Genomic DNA, 21,070 nt, shown 5'->3' with positions numbered 1-21,070 from the left:
AAAAAATTATAACTTATTTATACTATTTTTTTTTTTTATTATTTTAGGATTATTATTATAATATTATTTTTTATCACAAAAAAGATTAAAAAAAAATATATATTGATAATGGGGTATATATATACACACTTTCAAATTTCACGAAATTAATAGCTATATATGTAATAAGCTATTCAATTGCAATACCAAAAATAGGCTTAAGCGTTTTATAGCCTACTAAGATTATCACTACTATTATCACTACTATTATCACTATTACTATCACTATTATTATCGCTATTATTATTGCTATTGTTATCATTTCCCTTGTGCTACTTCATTTTCTAAACGCTCGCGTAACTTTTTTATTCTGATTGTTAACATATGGTCAGGACCAAAAACATTTTGAGCCATTTGATATGAACGTATTAAACATGTTATTGCAGAATTAAGATCATTTATTCCAATATAAGAAAAAGATAAATTATAATAACATAAAGCTATTTGTTCATTTTTATGTAAATATATGGATGATGATAATAAAATTCTTATACATTCTTCAAAATATTCAATTGATGTTGTATAGTTTTTTTTATGTTGATATAAAGACCCAAGATTATTAAGTGTATCCACAATTAAATAATTCTTATCATTACATATTAATTTTTTATTTGCTAATGAAAGTTGTAAAAATTCTTCTGATGCTTTAAAATTTCCTAAATCTTTATAAATAACACCTATATATGTTTGTATATTTGCACACATAATACTATTTTCATTGTGAATTTTTTTATATATTTCATAACTTTTTAAATAATGATTTTTCGAGTCATTTAATAATAAATTTTTATGCTCTAATATTGCTAGCTCTAAATAATGTTTCCCTATTTCTTCTGAATAATATGTACATGTCAGAAGTTTTAATTTTAAACTCTCTTTCATTAAACTTATTAACTTTTCTGTGTCTTCATTTTTTAATTCAAGCCCAGAATTTATATATGTATCCTTTGGTCCATTGTAATGAATTTTTTTATTTTCACAAAAATTACGAACATTAAAAAAAATAGATTTTGTCCACAATTTATTAAAACGTCCCAGCCTAAGCATTTTACTTTTTTTATTCTGAATCCTGTTTGGAAGTTGCAAATGTATGTATACATATATATATATGTATATATAATAAATAATAGCTAGTTCAAATGAAGAGCTAGCCAAACAAGCTGTGTATCAACAATCCCTCTTTTTATTCTTCAACATATATTAATATATATTTTCACCTTATAAAAACATTCACATAAATTCACGTTGAAATAAAATAAATAATGTTCTTCTAACTATCACTTTTTTTATTATTTATTTGTTATGTTTCCAAAAATATAAAGAAAAGACTATTACATTGCATTGTAGTAAAATTGGCTATAATATTATTACCTATATATACATATGTATATTTGTTTAATTATTTATGAACATACATAAATAATGTGTGTTTGGATAAAAATTGTATTTTACAACCAATCAGGTGGAATAATTTAGTTTCCCTCGATATTTTCAACATTATTTGTTTTACTGAAAATGGTGGAGATATTTATTTTTTTTATATATTTTTGGAAAATACCATAAAGAAATGTTTTTGAAAAAAGAAAAAAAAAAAAAATTATATGCATTCTTCGTAATATACATATAGCACTGCTATTTTTATTTTATTTTATTTTATTTGTTTTATTTTTTCTTAAACATATAAATAAATGAAGGAGTAATAGAATAATTGCCAAAGTAAAATTAAAACGGTAAAAATGCAAAACTGATAATAAGGTATTACAAAACGACTATCAAAAAATACAGTAGAACATACATTTTTTAAATTTTATTTGAAAAATATAAAATTATTATACTATAAATGTAGAATAATAGTAATGTTATAGTAATTGTGTTTAGTTCCTTTTTCAGAATATTTAGCCAATTTTGTATTCGTTTTTATTCTCTAAAAGCGTACAGGAATGGCTCTGGATCAAATATAAACCCTGATTACCATTAAATGGCATAACACCATACATTTCCAATCGTACCCATAAATAAATATAAATAAATGTATATGTAAACAAATAAATGTATATATATATGTGCCAAAATTGACAACTATAGTGCCAACACCCTTCTCAAATGTGACATAATCCTGAAATTAAGAAATGAAGGTACATTGGGTAATAAGGAAACAAATTACTACGGCTATTTCGAATAATGATCACATATCCAACCCATTTTTAATTAAACTTTATTTATATAATGTGTCAAGGATAAATATCGACACATATATGAATATATTAAATTTATATAATTGGGATGAAGACTATAAAAATGAAAAAAAAAATTTAAACAAAAATGATTATAATAATCCACAATTTTTTTTATATAAATATTTTCATTATTTAAACGAATATAACAGTGGGAAAAAAAACAAGTTAATACAATTACTAACATTTTTATATTCCAAAAATTTACGGGAATATTATGATAAAAAAAACAATTTTTATAATTCATTTGTGCATATAAATAATTTTTTTTTTACACAATTTGGTTATTTACACCAAAAGACAGATATAAATCATTTTGATAATATAGAACAAAAGGAAAAAAAAAAAAAAAAAGACGAAAATTATAACAAAGCGAAACAAAATGAAATTAATACTATTAGATATATGTATAGCTTATATACAGACATTTTTTTATATGCACTAGATTTCTATATATATCATTTATCAAAAAATTCGAATTTTTTAAATATAGAACAGTTAAATATACTTGCTGAAATTTTTGCAAATATAAATATATCACCTAATAATCATAATTTATGTGTAAATAGTGAAAAAAATGAATATGAAAAAAAATATATTAATAATACCGAACAAAAAGCAACACACACACACAATAATGATTCAAATTCATATGAACTTAATATAAATAATAAAATATGTTTATTTTATGTATATATATCGAAATCTATAATACAACAAACATATTCATATATTATAAACAATTGTAGAGAGGATAACGAAAAACAACTTAAAGACATAATATCAAATAATATACATAACTGCAAAAATATTTTAGACTGTTTATTAAATAAAGATAAAAAAAATAGTGATGAACAATTTGCTCAATATATAATATTAAAAAAAAAGTATAATAAAAAAAATTTTAATATAAATGTTTTAAAAAAATATTTAAATAGTATTAAATATTTAAATATTATAAACATAAAAAAAGATTTTTATATAATATGCTACTTATATTTTAGTAGCTATTTATTTAATAAATCTATTTATTATTCATCTCTAATTTTTTATTTATTACAAAAATATAATTTACAATATACTTATATTTTTAACATACTTTTAATCAAGTTCACTTTATTTTTTTTAAACAAAAAAACTTTCAGTGATTATAATGATAAGGTTATTTGTGATTCGATTAATAAATATATCGATACAATTTTAGTTCTTAAAATTAAAGAAGAAGGAAAGAAAAATGAAATGGACAATAATTTATTTACTACATTTATACACGAAAAAAAAAATAATGATAAATCAATTTCTCATGATAATAATAAATATGATCCATACATTGATATATACAAAAGAGAATATAAAGACAATTTAAATATATACAAATATATACATAAAAATAGTTATAAAAATTATAATACTAAATTTTTAACATATTTTGAATACAGTGTTTTGGGCTTGTTTAAATATTTTTACTATAATATCGAATGGTGTAAAAAAAAAGAAAAAAATATATCTATACATAATAAAAAAATTTATGATATTGAAAATAATTTCTCAAAAAAAAACAAAATATTCATCAATAAAAAATATAAGAAATTTAATTCATATTTACCAGAAAATCTATTGTCTAACATTATACTTTTATCTATTTATGTGCAAAATTGTTTACCATTATTGTTTTATTATATGCAAAATGTGACCAAAATAACTAAAATAAAAGTGTGTAAAAAAAAAAAAAAAAAAAAAAATCCATATAAGATATATAATACAATAAAAGAAAATTATAATAACTCCCATATAAATAAAGAAAGTAAAAAAAATTATTTAATTAATTTATTACCCGCAAAAAATGAAACTCATAATATATTTGTATATAAAAAATATATGAAGGAAAATATTCGAGAAACAATCCCTTTTTACAAATTTTTATTTCATATATACAATAATTTTAGAGACCTTATTATATTAAACAGCGAAAAAAATTATGTGAAAAACGATGAGGAAAATATCGAATATAATAACAGTCTTCGTAAAGAAAAAAAAAACGAAGAAGAATATAATATGTATTGTAATATAAAAAAAAATAAAAAAAATAAAATTCAAACAAGTATCACACATTATTATATAAGTAGTAACTTAAAAAAAATTAATTATAATAAAAAATTATACAATGAAAAAAATATATTAACTTTTTTTTGTGACATATATTTTGATAATAATATAATTGAAGTTGATGGTCCAAAACATTTTTTTATATATTATTTTATAAATAATAATGAACAAAATTATTTTACATCATTTATAAAAAAAAATAAAGAAATTTTTTACTACAATTATATATTCTCATTATTTTTTAATCAAAATATAAATACCCTTAATTTAGACAATAATTGTGATAGAAAAATATACCATATTTATAATGATAAAAGTATTAAAAAAAACTTTTTTCTATATATATATGGATATAATATAAAACACATAAATTATGACAATACAAATATTACCACATATAAATATTTGTATGAACTTTTATTTAAGACAAATAGTCAATTACATGCTATCTCTTCTGGTATTGTTTAACTTACCAACATACACATATCAATTTGTAATATAATTAGTATTATCCATGTTTTATTTTTATGATATTTAAATTATGGCGATTATGTTTCCATATCCTCACCCATTAGAAACAAAAATAATTCATCATAATATTTTTTAAATTTGTAAAAATGTTTTTGTATACGTGTATATACATATGATTGTAGAAAAGTGAAGGACGCATAGTATTGCCTTTACTTTTTTTTTGATTTTTTTTCGATTTTTTTTTGATTTTTTTTGAAATAACCCTCTATGGGCATATATGTATTAAACATTTTCATCGGTGCAACACACATTGTGATGTCATCCCGAATCGACTCAAAGCGCATAATTTAAAAGAAAAAAAAGTTAAACAATATTAAATTTAAATAAATGAATAAATGAATGTATAAATGAATGCATAAATGAATGCATAAATGAATGAATAAATAATGTGTAAATAAAGATGCATGACCATAAATTGCAAATCCCGCAAACTGAGCAAATAATTCACTACGAAAAAAAAGGTCGAGTATGGATATGAGCCATTTTTAGATATCTACTATTAGGGGATCCATTTTTCTATAAAAATTTTGTAAGTTTGTTGCAAAATGTTCGATTATATATATGCACCCATTGTAATAGGTCACTACAAATTGTACTTGATGAATATAGTATCGATAAATTAATCTATAATAAAATTAATAAAAGATGAAGAAATTATTTTATTTATATTTTCTTCATAAATTTTTAAGCATCTTCCTTTTTAACTAACGATCGAAGAACATATTTCAAAATTCCACCATTCTTGAAATACTGAACCTCAATTTCAGTATCTATTCTACATAAAACATCAAATTTGATTATTTTTCCTTTTTGATTCATTTCAATAGTTATATTTTGTCCTGGTTTTAAATTACCTTCATTTAATAAAATAGTAAAAGTTTCAGTACCATCTATATTATAATGTTGAGCATTTTCATTATTTAAAAATTGTAATGGTAATACACTCATTCCTATTAAGTTACTTCTATGGATTCTTTCAAAAGATTCAGCAATAATAGCTTTAACCCCCAAAAGATAAGAACCTTTAGCTGCCCAATCTCTAGAACTACCACAACCATATTCTTTACCAGCAATAATTATAACATCTTTATTATTTTGTTTATATTTCATAGCTGCTTCATATACAGACATTAATTCATTAGATGGGGCATATATAGTATTAGGACCTTTATCAGGACATAATTTATTAATTAATCTTATGTTAGCAAAAGTACCTCGAATCATAACTTCATCATTACCTCTTCTTGCTCCATATGTATTTAAATCATCATCTTTTACACCTTTTGATTTTAAAAATTTATATGCTTCTGATTTTTTATGTATCATACCAGCTGGTGATATATGATCTGTTGTTATACTATCACCTAATAATAATAATATATTTGCATTTTTTATGTCTTTTATTTTTTGAGGTTGTATTTTCATATCATCAAAAAATGGAGGTTTATGTATATATGTAGAATTTTTATCCCATTCAAATAATTTATTTTTTTTTATTTGTATATCATTCCAATATTTATTAACATATTTTATATTTTTATATATATCTTTATATAATTCTGCTTTAACATATTTTTCTTCATATTCATTTATTTCATCTTTTTTAGGAATCAAATCTAAAGCCTTAATAATCTTTCCATTACATTCAAATGTATATTTTGTTATATCTGTATTAACATTTCCTATTAAACTTAATAATACAACTAAAGCTGGAGATGCTAAATAATTTGCTTTAATTAATGGATGTATACGTCCTTCAAAATTTCGATTTCCTGATAAAACAGAAGAGCAAACTAAATCATGTTTATTTATTACATCTTCTACTTCTGCATCTAAATTACCACTATTTCCAATACATGTCATACAACCATAACCAACATTATAAAATCCTAATTTTTCTAAATAACTTAATAATCCACCTGCTTCTAAATATTTCTGAACAGCTTTTGATCCAGGTGATAATGAACTTTTAATATATGGAATCGGTTTTATTCCCAATTCAACTGCCTTTTTAGCTAATAAACCAGCTGCAATCATAGAACAAGAATTACTTGTATTCGTACACGATGTAATTGCTGCTAATACAATACTACCATGAGATAATTTATATGTGGCTCCATTTCCAGTTTTATATTCAAATGTAATTTCTTTTTTTTGATCTTCCTTACTTATATTATATCCTTTAAAACCAACTGGTGAATCAAGACATATTTTAAAATCGTTATGTAAATCATGTAATAATATATTATCATGTGGTCTTTTAGGACCTGATACAGATAAACTTAATTTTGATAAATCTAAAGTATATACATCTGTATATTCTAAATTTTCAGAATAATCATTATATAACATATTTTTTTTCAAATAATCTCGAACTAAATTTATTTTATCATTATCTCTTCCTGTTTGTTTTAAATATTCTAGTGTTGTATCATCAATTCCAAAAAAACCTATTGTAGCTCCATATTCTGGTGCCATATTAGCTATTGTTGCTCTATCAGCTAATTTTAAATCTTTTAAACTTGGCCCAAAAAATTCAACATATTTACCTACAACTCCTACCTCTTTTCTTAAAAATGATGTAATATATAAAACTATATCAGTACTTAATAAATTATCAGATAATTTTCCTACAACATTTATTCCAATTACTTCAGGTAATGTCATAGATATTGGCAATCCTAACATTGTAGCTTCAGCTTCAATACCTCCAACACCCCATCCTAACACACCCAATCCGTTTATCATAGTTGTATGTGAATCAGTACCAACAACACTATCAGGATATATTAAATTATTATTTTTATTTTTAAATACACAATGTGCTAAATATTCTAAATTTATTTGATGTACTATTCCAGATCCAGGTGGTAAAATTAACATGTTTTCAAATGAATTCATACCCCATTTAAGAAATTTAAATCTTTCTAAATTTCTTTCAAATTCTCTTTTTTCATTATATTCTATTGCTTTAGAACTTCTACTATAATCTACTTGTACTGAATGATCAATAACTAAATCAACTGGAATTAATGGATTTATTTTATTTGCATCACCTCCCAAAAATTCAGCAGTATCTCTCATTGTAGCTAAATCTACTATACATGGTACACCCGTTAAATCTTGTAATAAAACACGGGCAGGCATAAATGGTATTTCTTTCTTTTTCTTAGAATTTTCTTTCCATGCTAATATTGTTTTTACATTTTCTTCAGTTACTTTTAAATTATCACAATTACGTATCGCGGATTCAAGCAATATCCTTATAGAATATGGTAAGCTTTTTATTCTACTATCATTTAGTTCGTTTAAATCATAATAATGATAGTTCCCTTTATTAAAACTTTTTCGTAAATTTTCAAACGGGTTATTACTTTTACTGCAATATTTTTTCACATAGTTACTGAAATTCACACCAGCATTCTTCATATTGCTTCATCAAAACTTTTATGATATATTTTGTATAAGTATATTCATATGTACATCCACATATATACGTCTATCAAAGTTTTGGGAAGCGGATGAGGAATCACACACCACTGTATATTATTTCGGTTCCACTTATTATCACAAATTTTATCGAGGTGAATAATTCCTTGATATTTTTATCGGTCTCTTGCACATATAATTACATTCATATAGACATACATGCACTCAAATATATGCATACGTACACATATATATATATTTATTAAATTATACGAATTCGTTTATTTTTTTTAAACTCAATTTTAAGTTTAATTTAAATATTTTCTCAAATTTTACCTTACTATTCACAGGTATATATTTTTTAATTTATTTTGCGAAAAATTAAAGAGTTCGGAAAAAAAATAAATTGGAATAAAGCAAATTGAAAAACATAAACTGCTGGTGGCTATGCTATATTTTTACATACAAAAAAAGAAAAAAGAAAAAATGTAAAAATTTAATTGTACTTATTTCATCAAAAAAATATTCAATACATATCTATATTAAAAAAATTGACCATTTTTTTATACGTACATGCGTGCAAGATATTATGATATTTAATGTATAATATACATGCATATATATTATGTTCAATATATATTATGTTCAATATATATTATGTTCAATATATATTATGTTCATTATGTATTATATTCATTATATATTATATTCATTATATATTATATTCAATATGTGTCATATTCAATATTTATATGTATATATGTTTAATGTGATAAACGCTGACGGTACAGACACAAATACAACAGTGTTTATATAAATGCGTAACGAAATCGTATTTTCGAATAAAACATATATTTTAAAATGTATACACATTTGTCATATTTCCTTTTTACGTTTTAACCGAATTAATGTGAATATCTTATTTTAATTTTAATCATTAAAAATAGCCATTTTTTAATTATTTTGTTCATAAATAATTTTGCTCATAAATTATTTCGTTCATAAATAAAAAATGCACACACATTAATATTCCCTTATCAAGATAAAGGGATGTTATTTTTACACTACCAATACACACACATATAATATAATAAATTATTAATCCCTCGAAAGTTTATATAACATAATAAATTATTAATCCCTCGAAAGTTTATATAATATATTAATTATATATATAAACAAATTATAATACTACCATTTTATAAAGAAATCTTATTTTAGTAAATACTTTTTTTTATAAATTAATAACACATACAACATTTTTTGTCGGTATTATGTATATAATATATTGTTTTATGGAGAAAATATATCACACACGCATTTTTTTTATATTTTTAATTTATTTCTATAACATTTGTAATTATATAAACTTTATTTTTTAAATAAGTATAATCCTTTGTTATATACAATATTATCCAGGATTGTCTATTTTATATTTGTTTAAATGTTTCAAATATTTCAAATGCTTATATATAATTAAACAGGGTACATATAATAACTATCCTACATTAAAATGCATACAACTCGATATATATCAACTTTAAATGAGAAAATAGTAACTTATTAAAATAGACTACCCATATTTACGAAAATATAAATTATTTTATGTTGTATATAAGAAAATTTGGGTGTATAAACAGTTCGAGGACGTTTATACAACATTATTTTTATTTTTTTAAATATAGAACAATGACGATATTTTTAATTTATATTTCATTAAAAAATTTTAAATAATTATTACATGGAAAATACCTAACTAAATATACAACACCATATCTTTTATTTATCTCCTTTTTTATTTATCTCCTTTTTTATTTATTTCCTTTTTTATGTTTTATATGTGCATTTTACTTTGAAACGATTTCTACCATTTTTCAAATTAACATTTTAATGATAAATAAAAAAAAAAAAAATTATCCCTTATATTTTTGATAAAACTATAAACACTTATTTTTCAAAATAAAATGAAATAACTACTAAAAATGTATACATATAAAAATATGTATTGTTTTTTTTTATTCATTTATAAATATTCTTTAAAAGTATATATTACTTAGGAATATACTAAGGTAAAAATAAAGGAGTACTGAAAGGGGTTGTGCTCTTATTTATATTATACATTATATACTATATACTATATACTATATATTATATATTATATACTATATATTATATACTATATATTATATATTTTATTAAGGAAATAAGCCTTTATGTTTTTAATACTGTCAAACTTATTCCTTATATTTTTGGCATTCTAAGTATACTATATTATGTTAAAGTTAATAAAAAAATTGTTACAAATTAAAAAAATTACTACAAATTAAAAAAAGAATATCAAGTTGCTATCTTAATTTTTCCCCCACTCATTTATAGAACTTATAAGGAAAAAATGTATGTATATAATTTTTGCTTACTGTGTAAAATTATTTATTATATATATTAAATTTTAATAAGGAAAAATTGAAGTAAAAATTAAAGTAAGAATAAAAGTAAACATTTTCGTCATATATGTATGTAAATATTCCTTATATTTTATCATAAATAAAGGAAAAAAAGGGGGGAATATTTTACCCATATTATTTTTAATGCAACGTGAAAATTTTAAATATTTTTAAGTATGTTTTTTATAATTTATAAATGTACTTAATATAAAAAGGATATCTTATAGTACTTAATAAATATAAATATATATATAATATATATATATATATAGATATAATAATATATATAGGCGGTTATATATAACATACAGTGAACTTGATAAAGCAAGGTGGTATATATGAAATCCATATATGCATTAAAAATGTTATCAAGGCATTTTTTATATATGCCGCTTTCCATATTCTGATAATAAATATATTGCACAAAAATTAATAATTTACTACTATAAAGGCTTTCCTTGTAAAAGGCGCTAAAAAATATAAATACACTTATTCTTAGAAATATATATATATAATATTATGTTCCCTTTATATAGCAACGTTTGGATATATTTATATATTAAATAATTTTGCTTGGCTATATAAATATAAATTATTATATTAGAGGAAGTATTAACTACTCCTTATTCAATACAAAGCCCTCAAAAAAAAAAAAAATGATATAATTACAAATGTTTAAACATGCATAATTAATATAAGCAATATATTATTATTATTATTATTATGTAAAATATTCCCAAATATTATATATGTATATAAATAATTATTATTTTCATATGGAAAAATAAAACATTAACTAGAGTTTCACATGTTGTATAAGCTAAAAAATGCTACGTAATTATTATTATCTATATTTCGCTTTATTTCGTTAAATTTTTATTTAATTTTTTTTATTTTTACAATATTTTTTCTAAATTTTTAATTTTTGTTTTTTTATAATTATATTTAAATTTACATGAAAAAAACTAATTCCAGAATCAACAATTCCAACTAATTTTTTTTAGCATAGCAATAATAAAGGTAAATTTTATTAGAATATTTATAAAAAAAGTATTTTGTTTTTTTATATATATAAACATATTTTATAAAAACTGTATTCTTGGCTTATCCATATTTATTTATTTATATATATTTATTTATATTTATATATTATATTTAAACTGGCGTTGCTCTTAATTTAAAAAATATATAGTATACCTTTTATGTAATAACTATATCACTTTCAGTATATTCCATATATTCTTTGCTACATACCATTCTCCATATTTTTCCACACGTTTTTTTGTGGTTAAATTTTTTATAATTTTTTACGCTATATATACATAGTAGCTATTTTTGTTGACGTTTTAATTTTTTTTTTTTTTTTTTTCACACTACACAGCAAAAATGAAGCTAAACATATCAAACCCTTTAAACAATGTTCAAAAGAGCATAGAAATTGATGATGAAAAGAAATTACTTCCCTTTATGGAAAGGAGAATTGGAAATGTAGTACCAGGTGATTCAATAGGAGAAGAATTTTCAGGTTATATTTTTAGAATAACTGGAGGTAATGACAAACAAGGATTTCCAATGATGCAAGGTGTTTTAACTAACCATCGTGTAAGGCTTTTATTTAAAAAAGGTATGAAATGTTATAGACCAAGAAAAAAGGGAGAAAAAAAAAGAAAATCTGTTAGAGGATGTATAGTAGGTCAAGATTTATCAGCTCTTAATTTAGCCTTAGTTAAAAAAGGTGATAATGAAATCGAAGGTTTAACAGATAAAGCAGTAGGAAAAAAATTAGGACCAAAAAGAGCTAGTAAAATTAGAAAATTATTTAATCTTGATAAAACTGATGATGTTAGAAAATATGTAATTGGAAGAGCTATTACTAAAAATGGAAAAACAAGATTTGTTAAACCAAAAATTCAAAGACTTGTTACAGAAAAAAGATTACTTAGAAAGAGATCTCTTATGGCTGCAAAAGAAAAACGTGCTGCTGAGAAAAAACAAGCCATAAAAGAATATAAACAACTTCTTAGAAAATATAAAAGTGAGTTAGTTACAAAAAAAGATGACACAGGAAAGAAAATTAAAGTCAAAAAAAACATCTCTAAAGATGCTAAAAAAAATAACAAGGCAAAAGATAGTAAAGATGATAAATTAAAAACTAAAAAAAATGTAGACAAAAAATCTGAAAATTCAAAAAAAATCACAAACAAAAAAACTAATGAAAAACAACCAAAAGTTGATAACAAAAATGCCAAAGTTGACAAAAAAGCACCAGCTAAAACTACCAATGAACAAAACAAACCTGGAAAAAAAAAAAAATGAACAATAAAAAAATGAAATAGAACTAAAGACGACCAAATATGCATATACATATTCTTTAGAAACTAATTTATTAAAAATTTGTTTCCATTTCTACACCAGCACATTGTTTAAAGGCATAAGAAGAAGAAATGCATAATTTCCACATGTGTATATTATGAAAATGTATTTTTTTCCATTTATTTTATATAGTTTATATTCATTATGAGCACATCCAAAGTTTTATATATTATTTTATCTCATAGGAATTAAAAAAATCCATATAAATATATAATTCATTATTTTTTACTTTTAAAAATAAACATTTTAAAAAAAAATATATATAAAATAAATAAATACAAAAATTATCAATATTTTATTGATTTTTTTCACGAAAATAAATCATATATTAGTCTTTTAATAAAACCGATAAGATCATTCTTATTATCAAAAAATGTCATAATAAGGTTTCACCCCCATAATATATACATGTACATAATATATATATATATATCTCTTATTAATTAATGTGGATAAATACTTAAATAAGTAAGACATATTTTTCCATTCCTTATACTCCCCGCTTTATTTTTGGAATAAACATTCCACCAAATTTACTGAAAAAATATATTTTAAAAAAGTGAAACCATTAAACTTATAATTTGCATATTATATACATCCCCAAAATTTATATAAAAAAGGAGGGAAAATAATAAATATTCTCTGTTGTAATTTTTTTTTTTTTTTTTTTCATGTGAAATAAATGTTATGTGATTTATTCTCAATTTTTTTTAACCTAATTTTTATGTTAATTTTTATGTTAATTTTTATGTTAATTTTTATGTTAATTTTATGTTATTTTTATGTTAATTTTATGCTAATTTTATGCTAATTTTATGCTAATTTTATGCTAATTTTATGCTAATTTTATGCTAATTTTTATGTTAAGTAATTTTATTGACTAATTTTGGGGACTGAAAAAATAAAATACAAAATATAATAAATATATTTAAAAAAATATTTATATATGGGAATAAAATAAATTATCTGTGATATTAACCATTACATATATGTATCCATTTTACATTATTTATTGAGGAAATGCGTAATTAATAAATATATCTTCATAATGTAATTTATTTACTCAGTACTTAAAAAAATATATTATATATATATACTACTTTGGGGAAATTGGCAAAAAATACTTAAAATAAAAACAAGGAAAAAGAAACATCAACTTATATCCATATTTTTAAGAAGAAAAAACGTGCTATATGTATTTAAATTATTTATTAAAAATAATTAACAAAAGTTTAAATTAAGAAAATTACGTGACTATGCTATTAAAAATTCACATATATACATATTATAGCCGCCTCCACTTATTATACACCATATATTATTACCCATAAAACAAATATATCAAGAATAAAAACCAACATTTTGTTTACATTTTTTTATTCTTATAGTTTATATGCAAAATAATTATATGCTTTATTTTCCAAAGCATAAAATGATTGTATATATATATTTACATATAAATAATATATTCTAATATAGTAGACATTTCCGAGGCTATATATATATTTTTTTGTTAAAAAAAGAAAAAATACTATTTTTTTCGTGTGCCCATATAAATATATATTATATATATATGTGTGTGATGATTTCTTGTTATAGGATATGCATCATACATAAGATGCTCCAAATTTAATTTTTGTTTCTTAATGTAAATAAATATTCACACATACATATGTATATATAGTATGCATATACATAAATAAATATATATATGTATAGTCACATTTTTTTCTCTTATTTTTTTTTGTAATTTACCATAATTCATATGTTGATATTATTTTAATATTATTGATGTGACTGTATTTTATTATACTAATAAAAATACATGCACTTTTATTTTATCTTCTATTTGTAATATAAATAAATATTAATTTTTTTAAGTTTATTATTTTTACCTTTTTTTATTAATAGCGTTAGGATTATTAGCAGGATCTTTATCTTTGCATATCTAATAATTTCTACAATTTTGTTAATATTATATAATAGTTACTTTTATTTTGTTATTCTCTTCAAATATATTTGTGGTGTCTTTTATGCAAACACTAGTGATATATCTCTTTATATAGAGTTTCTATTATTATATTAATTTTAAAGAACAAAATAACATAAAACTGTAAACCCACATATCTTTTTTAATGGGGGCTCTCGACGAATCAACACCAGTACCATCTAGAATGTTAGACACTGAAAAAAATAAAAATGACCATGCTTATAATTTATATATTAACTCAACTTAATTGTTATTTTAAATCAAAATAAAATTATTACATATTATATAATTTTGTGTTATTTTGTCGAATTTTATTATTTTTATTTGATTTTCTTTTCTTTTTAGAACCCTGCATTTGATGAAGCAGAAGAAAAAAAGTGCATTCCAAGGGTATTCTTTACTAAAAAAAAAAAGTGATGCATTATTTATTCATTTTAGAGATGTGTTAAAAGATATTGTAAAGGTAATATTTTTTTAAATCCCCAATTATCTTATTATTCATATTTAATAAAAATTATACCACAAATTATCTCTTACATTTTATTATCGCCTTTTCGTGTTTTTTTATCTACATTTTAGACTAAAAATAAGGTGGGGGAAGATATGAGGAATGCTTCCTTTGCATTAGCAAAATCTGTATGGGCTGCTGGTGATTTCAAAGGCCAAATTATTGAAGGAATAAAAAGACCAGTTGTCACTTTATCATTATCTACTAATAATGTTGCTGGTGTTAAACTACCCATATTTCAAGTACACATAGACCCTACTGTCGATGTACTTGGAAACTTAGGGGTTGCTGCAGGAGGGCAAGTTATTAACAACACACGAGAAAATTATTTACAATGTTTAAATATGCTAGTAAAATTGGCATCTATGCAAGTTCGTTAAAAAAAAATATAAAATAATGTCAACCATAATTATTTTTCTATATAATATTCTTTTATCGCTTATTAATTATTATTATTTTTTATTAATTTTTATTATTTTTATTATTTTTTATAGGTCGCTTTTTTTTCACTCGATGAAGAAATAAAAATGACGAATAGAAGGGTAAACGCTTTGAACAATATTGTGCTACCTCGATTAGAGGGAGGTATAAACTACATTATAAAAGAATTAGATGAAATTGAAAGAGAGGAATTTTACAGATTAAAGAAAATAAAGGAAAAAAAAACTGAAAATCTAAATAATTCAATTGAAGATCATGCCCTACCGGATAATGGTGGACACAAACATGTAAAAATAACGAACAATTATGCAAATATCCAAGCGGATGATGACGTTATATTCTAAATTTAATTAATATAAAATATATATGCATGTGTACAATTTTTTTTATAAACATTTGGCCTATTGTGTATGTTTAAAAAATTTATATTTATATGTATATATATATTATATATATATATATATATAATGAAATTATATTTTTTTTTTACATTTCTTTAATAAATCTTATTGAAAAACAAAAAAAAACATAGTTTTAAAATTAAATACAAATAATATTTTTACTTGTCTTTCCATTAAGCGGTTATGTATATAGAAATATAGATTATATATTATGTATACATATATATTTTTGTCATTCATTTATTTGATCACACGAAATAATCCTTTTCGTAATGATATTTATTTTTTAAGCAATGTATGTGTTTTGGGTTTTGATTATACCTAACATTCAACATATGGAAACTTATATTTTTTTATTTATTTTCTAATGGAATATCTTCAGGAAAATTTTGCTTTATTTTATAGGTTTGTTAAAATATTTCAGTTTAATATATCTATATATTTTTTTTATTTATTTAAAATTATTTATCTGGTTATTAGTTGTTATAAGTAACTTTTTTACAATATTTCTTGCTTGTACATAAAAATTCTACAAAAATATTAATTTTATATGCACATGTCATAATTATAGCTTTTTTAGAAAAATAAAGACATATTTTGGGTATAGCTTTTTAAGTATAAAATAAAAATAAAAATAAAAATGTGCACACATTTAAATAAATCCAAAAGTTAAGCATAAATTATAAAAAAAAATATTTCAAGGAGTGTGAAATTATGTATTAAAACACATTAATTTTTAACATGCACATATATATGAATAACTTCGATGTATGAATTATATCTTTTACATTGTTGTTATTATGATAACTTAAAAAAATTAATAATAATTATCTTTTTGTGTAATTTCATTCCATTCATAGACTTTAGATTGAATACTTATAGTTTTTTTTTTTTTTGTTGTCCAAATAAGAATTAAAAAAAAACAAAAAAGTTTATTTTTGCACTGGTAAAATTGTCCATTAATTTTTAAGTAGAACGATAATATGGACACCATTTTATTCAATTTTCCACATATTTAAAATAGAAATATTATTATTTTATATATTTCTTTCTCTTTCTATATATACGTGTTTATATTTCTTATTGTTTGTTTTCTTTAATGCTGCTTGTGTGTTGAAGACATGCTATTAATTTTTGTGGCTCATCATTAAAATAAAAAAAGTATACATATTTTTGTAAATATGCTTAATTTTGCAAGTTGTAACTAATCTCAGATAAATATTAAAATTTTTTTTAAATAAATAGAATAAAATATAACAATATTACAGCAATAACACCATAGCTGGAGTTTGAAAGATTGAACAATCTAATAGAGATACTTATAAAATTCCCCTGAAAATGAACAAAAATTCGGAGATAAATTATAACCCAAGTTTAGAAGAAGCAAACTCATTAAGTAGTGATCAAAGCAAAATTAAAAATTACTATGATGACGAAAACAAAGCAATGGAATATATAAACAATACAAACAAAAACAGTTACATGATTGAACAAAACACTGATTTGAATGATACATATAACGATATGAATGATCAAAATAATTATAGAATGGAAAATGAATATAGTGAAGAACCAATGAACACTCAATACATCCCTTCGTTGTATGGATTAGGTAGGGAAAGACAAGCACTACCATTCAAAGCACAAGAACATAAAATTCCAGGACAAGTGTCACCATATCATGCTCCTCGCGATACAAATATTTCAGAAAATGGAACTTTATATGATGACCAAAATATTCCTATTTCATCTGATTCAAATGGTGAAGACAAAAAATTATGGTCTTGGACTAATGATGGGAAATTAAAATTACAATGTTCACAGCCAATAATACCAGTATCAGTAGTTCAAGGTATATTAAGAAGAGATAAAATTATTTTAATACCACAAGTTGAAGTAACAGATTTTGTTATTCCAAAAGTATATAATCAGAATATTAAACATGATATACCCAAATTAGATATAAAACTACAATGTTCTAATGTCGAAATTCCAAATGTCAAATATGTAGATAAAGAAATTATAATACCTATCATTACAGGATATACACATAAATTTGTTCCCAAATGGGAAATACATGAAGTTCCTAGACCTATAGTTAAATATATTGGTGAGCAAAAAATAGTTGAAGTAGAAGTCCCTGAAATCAAATATGTAGATAAAATAGTTGAAAGAGAAGTTGTTGTTGACACAGTTGAAAAAAGAGTTCCAAAAATTATAGAAATACCAAAATATGTAGATGAAGTACAATATGTATGGAAGCCAATTGAAAAAATTATATATATACAAAAGTTTGTGCCTAAATTTGATGTAAATTTAGAATGTCCGCCACCATTAATTGTCCCATACCCAGTACAAACCATTAAACATATACCTCCTGTAATGGTAAAAAAAAATCCCAAAATACCTGACTATACACATAATGATTTACAATCACCTCAAGGATATTTACCTATTGGAAATGAATATGTAGATCAATATACTCCCAAAAACAACACTAACATAAAAGGAATATTCTCAGCATGTTGTGAAGTTGATTGCCAAAAAAAAGAAGTAGAAGACGAATATTGTGATGTTAGTCCATATCCATGTAATAGCATATCACAAGAAGTACCCTTAGAAAATGAAATAAATATGTGTTCCAATTCAAATCCCTTTATAAGTACTGATCCCAGCTCTTATTTAAGTAAAACCGATCAGTTGCTCATTGGCGTAAATTCTTAAAAAATACACATACACATATATGTGCATATTGCACAGATGTGCTTTGTTTAATTTTGTCCACATTGTTGCATACCCCAAAATTATCCAAAAACATAGCTAACAATGTATTTTTCGATTCTAGTATTATTACTAGTGCCTTTTATTCATTGTTTATTTGTTGTATTTTTTTGTTGTATTTTTTTGTTGCATTTTTTGGTGCATTTTTTTGTTGTATTTACTTGTTGAATTTTTCATTGGAATTTCTCCATTTTTATCATTTTATATTGCAATTTGATTCATGTTAATGAAATTCATATGGCTATCTATTTTAAGAAGAATAAAGGGTTTCATATTTTTAGAATTATGAACACATAAAATATGGGAAATATATTAAAAAAGTGGATATTTTGTGGTATATATGTTTCTATTATTCACATACATGTGTATATGTTTGAGGCATTTTCCATTTGGACAACGCATTTGTAGTATTCTAAACATGTTCGCTTTTTTTCTTTTGTTTCGAAATATTTTTGTTAATTTGCACAGTTTGAATAAAAGAATAAAAAGTTTTTAAATATATTGAAATTTTTATTATTCCACTTTTTTTTTTTTTTTACTTTGTTTTTAGATTATCATAAATATGCCATAAATTTAAAATAAGAAAAAAATAATAATAAATATTATGCAACTTAACACGAATAAAACTTTCTTTATCATTTTGTTATCATGGTCTATGGTTTCTTTATTATACCTTTTCAATAAAATTTTTAATCCTGAAAAAAAAGGAAAAATGAAATACTGATATAGATAAAATAAGAGGAGATATAGTTATAACAATGTAACTAAAATTTATTATCTTATTAAACATCACACAAAACAATACATTAATTGCTTATTTGAAGCAGCATATAAAAAGTTTTAACTTTCATTTTCCTTTTCTAAATCTTTTAACTTCTGTTGCAATTGAACTATAAAAAAAAACATTTTATAATTACACTCCTTATTATAGCTTAATTCTGTTTCATTAATTTTATTTCTTTTGCTATAAATAAGTTTTTAATCACACACACAAATATTTCAGTTAGAATAGAGAAAATTAATTTCATATTATTCCAAATAAGGATAAAAAAAAACAACACAAAAAAAACGATAAAATATATACTAGCATACACACACATATATATATATAATATGTCTACATGATGTCCTTATTGATTTATATTAAGCAAAAAATAAAATTAATTCAGAAAGTTTATATATGTTACACATTTTATTTTAAAAATTAAAAAAATAGTATTTTTTTTATTAACCTGGTTTTATTTGTGTAGTTTAATTCTTTGACATCTTTATTATTTATTTTATTGCCACATGATTGCATTTCCATTATTATTCATCCCAACAAACGCATATTATATACATCCATATATTTTTGCAAAAAATATATATAGCTTATTGATATTGTCTTATCACTCATTCAAATTTATATTCATATTTTTTAATGACAAAAATTGCAAAAAGAATATCATAAAACACCTTGAATAGACTTTTCAATATATATAATGTCTCAATTTAAATTTGTTTCCTTTTTTAAATATATATGTAGCATATAAAACAAAAAAAAATGTTTAATAATACGTATATGCATTTTTCATTTTCACATTCTTCCAAAAGTATGCATATCTCAAGCTACTTTCACTTCTTTATATGTATATATATAAATATTTTTTTTTTTTTCCCCCCTTATTTTTGACGTTTTGTATAAAAATTTATCCTCAATAAAAATAATATGGCAAGGTGTCGATACTTAACCCTTTTACTGCCAAATAATAAAAAATGGGAAGACAAAAAATCAAAATTATATATGCGTGATA

General features: G+C 21.8%; 7 protein-coding genes across 7 annotated transcripts; 4 read left to right on the top strand and 3 right to left on the bottom strand.

Annotated features, from left to right (window-relative positions):
• Positions 1–297: 297 nt before the first annotated feature.
• Positions 298–1,086, bottom strand: PY17X_1361100 (tetratricopeptide repeat protein, putative; the record flags this gene model as incomplete). The annotated part of the gene is made up of 1 exon (XM_724264.1): positions 298–1,086. The coding sequence occupies one exon, from the start codon at positions 1,084–1,086 to the stop codon at positions 298–300; it is 789 nt and encodes a 262-aa protein (XP_729357.1).
• Positions 1,087–2,168: 1,082 nt separating this feature from the next.
• On the top strand, positions 2,169–4,847 carry PY17X_1361000 (conserved Plasmodium protein, unknown function; the record flags this gene model as incomplete). The annotated part of the gene is made up of 1 exon (XM_022957292.1): positions 2,169–4,847. The coding sequence occupies one exon, from the start codon at positions 2,169–2,171 to the stop codon at positions 4,845–4,847; it is 2,679 nt and encodes an 892-aa protein (XP_022813733.1).
• Positions 4,848–5,594: 747 nt separating this feature from the next.
• On the bottom strand, positions 5,595–8,339 carry PY17X_1360900 (aconitate hydratase, putative; the record flags this gene model as incomplete). The annotated part of the gene is made up of 1 exon (XM_726055.1): positions 5,595–8,339. The coding sequence occupies one exon, from the start codon at positions 8,337–8,339 to the stop codon at positions 5,595–5,597; it is 2,745 nt and encodes a 914-aa protein (XP_731148.1).
• Positions 8,340–12,169: 3,830 nt separating this feature from the next.
• PY17X_1360800 (ribosomal protein S6e) lies at positions 12,170–13,099 on the top strand (the record flags this gene model as incomplete). Its single annotated transcript, XM_721951.2, has 1 exon — positions 12,170–13,099. One exon carries the CDS (start codon positions 12,170–12,172, stop codon positions 13,097–13,099), a length of 930 nt encoding a protein of 309 aa, XP_727044.2.
• A 2,192-nt stretch (positions 13,100–15,291) lies between these two features.
• Positions 15,292–16,439, top strand: PY17X_1360700 (V-type ATPase subunit D; the record flags this gene model as incomplete). The annotated part of the gene is made up of 4 exons (XM_725959.1): positions 15,292–15,332; positions 15,492–15,609; positions 15,726–16,025; positions 16,149–16,439. 4 exons carry the CDS (start codon positions 15,292–15,294, stop codon positions 16,437–16,439), a joined length of 750 nt encoding a protein of 249 aa, XP_731052.1.
• A 1,395-nt stretch (positions 16,440–17,834) lies between these two features.
• Positions 17,835–19,220, top strand: PY17X_1360600 (uncharacterized protein; the record flags this gene model as incomplete). Its single annotated transcript, XM_725960.2, has 1 exon — positions 17,835–19,220. One exon carries the CDS (start codon positions 17,835–17,837, stop codon positions 19,218–19,220), a length of 1,386 nt encoding a protein of 461 aa, XP_731053.2.
• A 630-nt stretch (positions 19,221–19,850) lies between these two features.
• Positions 19,851–20,583, bottom strand: PY17X_1360500 (conserved Plasmodium protein, unknown function; the record flags this gene model as incomplete). The annotated part of the gene is made up of 3 exons (XM_022957291.1): positions 19,851–19,972; positions 20,123–20,241; positions 20,510–20,583. 3 exons carry the CDS (start codon positions 20,581–20,583, stop codon positions 19,851–19,853), a joined length of 315 nt encoding a protein of 104 aa, XP_022813732.1.
• Positions 20,584–21,070: the final 487 nt, after the last annotated feature.

This window comes from Plasmodium yoelii (genome assembly GCF_900002385.2).
Source record: "Plasmodium yoelii strain 17X genome assembly, chromosome: 13".
Lineage (NCBI taxonomy): Eukaryota > Apicomplexa > Aconoidasida > Haemosporida > Plasmodiidae > Plasmodium > Plasmodium yoelii.
This window is presented reverse-complemented; position numbering and strand designations above follow the sequence as displayed.